At 41.7% G+C, this 8,316-nt stretch overlaps 1 protein-coding gene and 2 gene segments (V, D, J or C); 1 reads left to right on the forward strand and 2 right to left on the reverse strand.

The window, feature by feature from the left end:
* Positions 1–966: 966 nt before the first annotated feature.
* Positions 967–3,505, forward strand: LOC134068050 (T-cell receptor beta-2 chain C region-like). The segment is given in 4 exon segments: positions 967–1,216; positions 2,403–2,830; positions 3,115–3,279; positions 3,479–3,505. Coding segments are annotated over 4 exon segments (696 nt in total).
* Positions 3,506–5,911: 2,406 nt separating this feature from the next.
* Positions 5,912–6,570, reverse strand: LOC134068051 (T cell receptor beta variable 30-like). The segment is given in 2 exon segments: positions 5,912–6,216; positions 6,516–6,570. Coding segments are annotated over 2 exon segments (360 nt in total).
* Positions 6,571–7,940: 1,370 nt separating this feature from the next.
* Positions 7,941–8,316, reverse strand: part of paplna (papilin a, proteoglycan-like sulfated glycoprotein) — a 29,668-nt gene continuing 29,292 nt past the window's right edge. For all 3 annotated transcript variants that reach the window (XM_062523283.1, XM_062523282.1, XM_062523281.1), the window contains one exon: positions 7,941–8,316. This exon is cut by the window's right edge and continues 943 nt beyond it. The gene's annotated coding sequence lies outside the window, so the exon portion shown is untranslated.

Consider the following 8,316-nt stretch of genomic DNA (forward strand, 5'->3'; position numbering starts at 1 on the left):
TTGCTGAATGTGATCAATAATGTTATGGGCTTGAGAATGCATATGTTCGCTGACTGCACCTTTTACTTTCATTACTCTTTTATGGTTTTATATATTAAAGCAACACTAAAGCACTTTTCTTCTGTCACACAAACGCTGTTTGGCTTTCCAGCAAATAGCGATGTCCACAGATAAGGTAGAGTCTGTTGCATGATTTTATGAAAGTATGATGTATTGCGAGTCAAATGAAGCAAATCAAATTTGTAGTTTCTTATGTCTCATTCCATCGTACTACAGAACCACTACCCGATCTGGTAACTTCACATAGTGCGGTATTACTTTTATTTAACAGGTAGCATTAACATATTGGTATTCAATTGTAAATAAACACAAACATAAACATTATATATCCTTAAATTTACAGGAGAAATCACAATGGGTTTGTCCTTACCTAAATATAAAATTCAGTTGCTTAATAGTATATTGTATTGACCATCATAAACAGGTTCATATTTATATATATTAGGAATATATAAGATAGTAGGCTGTCCTCAGTGTGCATCGTATGGGAGGGCAACTCAACTGTTTTTGCTGAACAGTGTAGTACTGTGTACAGGGGGACACAGTGATACAAATGCCATGGCAACATCAACAAAAACAACCTGTACTCTACAGCCATTGAACAAACAATGCAGGAACCTTCAACAGCCATATGTAACCTATACAGAATCATATACAGTAGGCCTATATGACTCACAATGTCCCCTACACAGTTGTTTTTGTATGCTTATTTATTTTTCTTTTTTTTTTCAAGAAATGATATGTGAGGTCAACTCAGAGACCCAAGACGGTCTTTAAGTCCAGACATCCTTCCCTCGTGAGTTTAATGTGACTGTTGACCTCATGTGAATGTGCTGATGACAAAACTGGACACACGTTGCACAGTAAACACCAATATCACCCAGTGGATGGAGACGGTTTTGCTCTCCTCCATGTTTGTGTTTGTTTGGGGGAGATTTGGTGCTGATTGCGTGCAGGGGGCCCCTAGGTGCAGGAGAGGGAGATAACGGGGCGACCCTGCCTTTAACCAGCGCACACAGTCACTAGGCCCCCCACTGGATACGGCTAATAGACATCAATAGGTGCCTGGGCCCCAGGTTTATGCTATGTGTTAAACCATCGTGTGCAAGCTTCGGGAATGTGATGTTTGGATCAGGAACGAAGCTCACGGTTCTCGGTGAGTAAGCGACATTTTCAGCTCCATGTGGGATTGGGTCATTTGTGAGCATAGTGGCGTAATGCAGTTGTCTTATCACGCACTCTGGGTCATAGGAAATAATATTGAACTTGAGGAGCATTTCCCCAGAAAGAACTTGATAGCATAAAGAATGCATACAGTTGGCATGATACCATAGGACTGTCCTGAACAATGTCATGCATTAAGGACATACTTTTTAAATGAAGTAACCTCCAGAACCTCACAGAAAGACGGAAAGACTAAAAGCCATAGAAGAGATCCATTTGACTATAAGTCTATAGCTATAAGTTAAGAGCGTTTGTATGCATTTGAGATGGGTGTTGGGTGCATGGAGAGTTTAACAGATAGAAGAGGGATTTAGTACAGCCTCCTAATACAGTGCTCAGGCACAGCTGCACACTTTGGTCCTGGAACTAAAGTCACTGTCCTGGGTAAGTCCAATCAATTTTGTGTTCACTGCTGTTTTTAATTGGTACATACAGAGTATGTTTATAAAAGTATAGTTCTAAAAGTCTGAGGTAAAATAACTGACGCGATAATTCTGAGGTGTTGCTATTGATTCCTTCAATAATGCTTTACACTTCATCACTTGACCTGAGAGGTGGCAGCTGAGGGAGAATTTGTAGTTCATTTAAAGAGGCCTTTGGAGTTTTGTGCAGCAGATGTGGCGTTGTTAGAGAAAAACAAATAGCCGTGTGTTTGCAATGCTCCTGCACCAGTTACCTACTTTCATACGGCAGCCAACAAACCCTGTCTGCCTGCCTCTCATCTTGACACATGCGTCACAGACTCATCAAGAACAGTTTTGACTCTCATAATTATTGTCAAAAAACATGCACAGTGTACATGTTGATCAACATTAATACTGTATATTAACTTGAATTAACATTTATAATGCTTTGTTTTTCATTAATAATACAGTTATACCACTCTGTTTGTTCCTTTGTATTAATGATATTGTTTCAGTTTTTATTTCTCGATGTCTTTGTTGTCAATGCTCTCTTTTCCCTTTAGTCAGTGTTGTTTTTTTTTATCTTTCTGTGTGCTGCATTCATGGTCAGGGCCCCACTTGAGTTAAGAGTTAACAATCTCAATGTGTTCTTTTCCCCTGGTTAAGTAAAGGTCAAGTAAATAATAAACAACATTTTCCATATTCCTTTTTAAGATCCCAACATTAATGTCACAGAGCCAGATGTAAAGATTCTGCCACCTTCTCCCAAAGAGATCTGTGCCTCTGACAATGACCAGGGCAACGTGACTCTGGTGTGTGTCGCTACAAACTTCTACCCTGACCATGTCTCTGTGTCCTGGACGCTCAGTGTTGAGAATGCTACCTTTGGAGTGGCAACTGACAACAGTGCCCACCGTTTCAACGAATCAGCAAAGTATAGCATCTCCAGCCGCCTAAGAGTCCCAAAGTCAGTTTGGATAAACACCACAAATACGTTCGCATGCTCTGTCAAGTTCTTTGATGGCAATAACTATACGACTGTGACAGACACAATCTATGGCAATAATAGTGAGTATCAATTTTATGAACTAAAAGATGCCATTTTGGTCATGAATGAGACATTTCTTATCAACGACACCTGCTAACAGTGGAATTGTTTGTTTTTTGTTTTTCAGAGTTGTCAGGTAAGTTTCCCCTCTTAAGCAAGACTCCCTTCATGTCACTTGAGTAATATCTTCCTATGATTCAAAAGCCATCATTATGTAAAATATTTCCTTGTTTGTTTGTTCCTGACTGATATCACAGACAGAAGTTCACTGCTGATGCTGACTGATATGTTTTCTGAGTTTGGTGCTGTCTTAGTGCCCTAAACTTACAGACAGTTCTGTTTAAGACTTATATGTTTTTGGATTTGGTGCTGTCTTAGTGCCCTAAACTTACAGACAGTTATGACTTGTATGTTTGTGTGTTTGTGCCAGCGGATCGAGTGAGGCGGAATATGGCCACGGCGCTCTTTGCCTACCTCCTGTTTCTGGTCAAGAGCATGCTGTATGCTGCCGTGGTGGGCGGCCTGGTGTGGAAGATGAGGAGGGTGGGTATTTCCCCTGACCTACAGGATAGTAGCGCCCGCGCCTGCTGACTGTGGCATCATGATGATACACCAAGATTTCAATTTAAATGCACTCATGTGTGTACTGGATACTGTGCATGGTTGAACAAAAATGTTTCCCAGCTTGTTTTAGAATTAACATAAACGTTTTTGTCACTTTTTTTCTTCATGTCTCCTCCAGGGCAACAAGAAGGCCGTAAGTGATTGATGAGCTACTGTAACCTGGAAGAATCGCACATTCAAAAGTGTTGCTTTGTATAACTATGCCAGAGTGTGATTTCAAAGACAATTTGTTTTTTATTATACCATAATCAAAGTTGTGTATTATGCTCAAGCAGCGCTGGATTTCCATTGTTGTTGCTATGTGTCTTTGTCCTGTGCCGATGGGTATTATCCCAATGAGGCAAAATAATAAACATTGCTTTAACATAGAATTCTGGTGTCAATGACGTGGTGTTTTTATTCACTGAAAACCCAGTCTCAGCAATACACATCTTTTCCGTTTGTCTAATTCTTTACAACAATACGGCTGTTTGTGTGACACATGAATACATTTGAAACAAACCAGAATCAAGTACGTCTGAGAAATGTCACAGAGAAGATGATTCATTGTCAGGCTGCAGCTCCCGCTCTACAAAGAACAGATAACCACTTCCTGTCATAGTCAACATGCGCTCACAAAGTGGAAAGTTACTGCTTGCTTCCTGCAGCTCGTTTCAGTTGCGTTGGTTTGCATGATCTGAATCCTTCGCTTTCTTCTAAAAAAGCCTCCTCATATCTATAGTTCACCTTCAACATGGCAGTAAGAGGCCCTGTTTCCACTGAAAGAGCCTGCAGAGTAGGATCATGACATGAGTCATATTCAGTCTCCATTGTCACAACACGACACCTTTAGAAAACCAAAAAACACACATCAGTTTTAAACAGCTCTGTATCACTCTATCAACCAACTTCTTTTGTCTGCACCACACACACACACACACAAGCACATGTTGCATAGGTGAACAGGAAGTGTGTGTGTTTGTGTTGGTGGTATGTGGAGGGGGAGTGAACTCATGTGTGTGTGTGTGTGGAGGATGTGGTGGCAGCAGTGCACTGAGCACTCACCCCGCAGCACCTAACCACAGCAGCAAGCACTAGGCACTAAGACAAGAACACACACACACACATAGAGACACAGACAAACACACACACACACATGCACGCACACACACACACACACACACACACACACATACACACACAGAGACACAGACAAATACACACACATGCGCACGCACGCACACACGAACACACACACAGACAAACACACACACACGCACACACACACACACACACACACACACACACACACACACACACACACACAGACAAACACACACACACACACACACACATGCACACACACATAGACAAAGACACACACACACACACACACACACACACACACACACACACACACACAGACAAACAGACACACATACACACACACACACACAGACAAACACACACACACACACACACACACATACATGCACACACACATAGACAAAGACACACACACACACACACACACACACACACACACACACACACACAAACAGACACACATACACACACACACACACACACACACACACACACACACACACACACACACACACACACACTCAGTGACACACCTGGAGCTATAATGCCTCGTCTCCCGGATGTGGCTTTGTTCAAAATGGGACACCCAGTTGTCACGTTTGCAGCCTGCTGGTTGCTGTGCTGTGCAGCGCTGTTCTGCACCTCTACTCCATGCTCTGCACTATGTGCAGCTGTTGTTCTAGTGCATCACAGTGGGAGAAATGGTGCTCAATGGGGTCAACAACAGATCAACAACAACAACAACAATCTGCACATTTCTTTGTACATTATACTGTATATTCTATGTAATGCAATCAAACATGTATAATTCATCAACTGTATCTCAGAGGAATCCAACATAAAATGTATGACTGCATGATCAATGTACAAATTGATCTCCTCTATCCAGTGGTGGAGTCTAGTTAGTTGTAGCGGACTGTGATGGAGTCTAGGTAGTTGAAATGGGTACTGTATACTGTGATCAACCCAAAATGTTACAGTAATACATATCCTTGTCTATTGTAAGTGGGTAGACTGATGGAGTCTAGGTAGTTGTATTGGGTATACTGTGATCAACCCCAAATGTTACATGTAATACCTATCCTTGCCTATTTTAAGTGGGTATACTGAGATGGTGATGCTTTGTAAGTGGGTATACTGAGATCATGGTGATACTTTGTCAGTGGGTATGCTGCTTAGTCCTGCGTATCACATAGACTACACCACTGCCTCTATGATGGTATGAATGCAGATGTACGGTAACTCGACAGCAAACATCAGATCTCTGATCAGTTTAGGGCCCCTGCAGGTGTCATGCTGGCATGTGTGTCATGACTGTCTGTGTTGTGATGATCCACATATTTAACGCTCAGTGGGGGCATATAGAGTCATCATGGCAGTTGGCGGTTATTGCATGACTTTAGAGAAACACACAAAAGAAGATGTGGTGTGGCACGGTTTTTGTGCAGCGATTGAGAGATCTGTGTCACTGTGCTTGACTGGCAGCGCAGAACCATACTGCGGGTTCTGACGGCGGTACACTATTAGACTCCAAGAACAGCTGCAGGTCCACGGGCCTACTGGCCTTGAACCCGTCCGTTTCCTCTTTTGGATCCACCATGTTTATCCCAATAGAAAAGAACTTCAGTTCCATCTCGCCGGAGGCTCTCTGTCGGTACCAGAACAGGTTTGGGCTGCTGACGTCAGATATGTTGCAGCTGATTTTCAGCTGAGCTTGGGGCTTTAGGACCAAGTCTGGCGGGGACTGACTGACCCCGAGGGCCTTCACGCCTGGAAAGGAGATCAGAGAGTGGTCACTCAAAGGCAACTCCAACTGGGAGGCCGCACCACGTCCACAACTGAAGCGCTCCTTTCACATACTGTAGCGTAGAAAAGTTGTAGACGGGTCTAATTTTTTCAAACAAACAGTACGTGCTGCTATCACGGTTGGTGTAGCCGGTTGATAATAATGGACGCTGATTGTTGTAGCACACGCTATGTGAACAGAATGCTTCAGTTACGTGCCCGGTGTAGCATCCCTGTAAGAAACACAGTCACAGCACATGTCCTGCTACAGTAGATCTGCTTACAACACAGCCAGTGCCACAGGAGAGCCAGAAGGAGCGACATCAGGTGAGGTGTCATGGCTTTTGAATAAGCCTCAGATCCTCAGTGACTGCTTGTACACACACGAGGGGTGCAGTCTACACAGCGGCTCCCTGCATGGGGTGTGGCTCAGATTGACTATATGGCTGCACAGAGGCGCTTCACACCAAACACAGTCTTCTCACCCGTTGTGTTTGACAGTAAATAGCTGCTCCATGTCACCAAAGCATGCTGTCGGCCCTACAGTTCTTATGACAGAGTTGCTGCACCTCGTTGCGCAAGTTGTCTTTCCATAAGTGACATGAAGAGGAAACAAAACGGTGTGATGAGATGCCAAGAATGGCAGGTGTTATTCCAAAATGGGACTTACACATTAATTCAGGTGTACTCTTAACAGCCATAGAGCAATATATTAGTTATTTTCGAGAATAATTTCACGAAATCCAGTTGAACAAAATACTGGAAGCAGTTGCAGCACAACTGTATGATGCTGGTCCTTGACTGGACACCTACTAATACTGCATTTCTGTAGTGTTTGTAATAATACTAATACTAATATGGTCTATCTATATAACGCCTTTCTCAAACTCAATGTCCCTTTACAGTGTCAAAGTAAAACAAAACCAGAGTAGAGGGAAACATACTTTTGTGGATACAAGCTTTCATTAGAGTAGGAAATGATATGACATTGTCTCTCATAACCCATTATCCTGACAACACATTAGTTGTTTGTGAAGTTAACACTGAGAGAACTTGAGAGCCAATGGCTGTCAGCAGTTATGGTGATAGGAAACTATTGTGCAGCTCAAACTGTGCAAATTTCCCATAATATTATGACAGTATATGACTCTTTCCATGCATACTGATGATGTGATTATGATGGTGTGATTTCCATATAGAAGACAAGATTAGTCTTCCAACTATTACCAATCTCCATTCAAAATGAAACACACATATCTAAACGTTTTTACTTTTTCACAGGCTCAATAACTATGAGGCAGTAACATATGAGGTTAAGTGTGATTCACTGTTGTCTGTATGGTCTGACTTGACTGTTGTTAACAAACATCACCTTAAAAGGAAAGGAAGATGGGGGGAATGTATACCACTCTGCAACAAAACAGGATGTGACCTGTACTTAGCAAAACAGCATCATGGCGATAAATTGATCTGAGAGCTGAGAGCAGTCTAGTGGCGCCCTCTATTGTTACTTAAGCGTCATTGGCTATATTTACAGTAGCATTCAGAATTGTTTTTATTTGGACCATATGACTTCACTTTAAAGTGTTACTTGTGTGTTATAAATGCTGTATAACATGTTTACTGAAGACCTAATAATTTGCTTTGGGCAAACACGTCTGATTAGACCCATAAATATAAACATAACTGTGAAAGAGTTGAGAAACACACCAAGGCAACATTGTTTTATGGAAAATAATGTTTACGCTTTTCATTTCACATAAAAAGAATATCAAAACATAGAAAATGTCCATACATATGTGTCATTTGAAAAAATGTAGAAAAAAAGTTTGCATAGACATATGTATAATATATATATATATTTCTATTATTGATGTTATGAACCCAGCAGGCCAAACTCCCTCATAGGGAGTAGGGAGTCAATGTAAAACAAACCTAAAAAAAACCTGTCAGATGCCCAGCAGATGGCAGTGTTGTTTCGAGTTATGGTCATCAAATGAACATCTGAATGTCATCGGAATATGTTGCATTTTTGTGTTGCGTTGTCTTAGTAGTATAAAGAAGCATCTTCAAAAATATAATTAC

This window comes from Sardina pilchardus, chromosome 20 (genome assembly GCF_963854185.1).
Source record: "Sardina pilchardus chromosome 20, fSarPil1.1, whole genome shotgun sequence".
Classification (NCBI taxonomy): Eukaryota; Metazoa; Chordata; class Actinopteri; order Clupeiformes; family Clupeidae; genus Sardina; species Sardina pilchardus.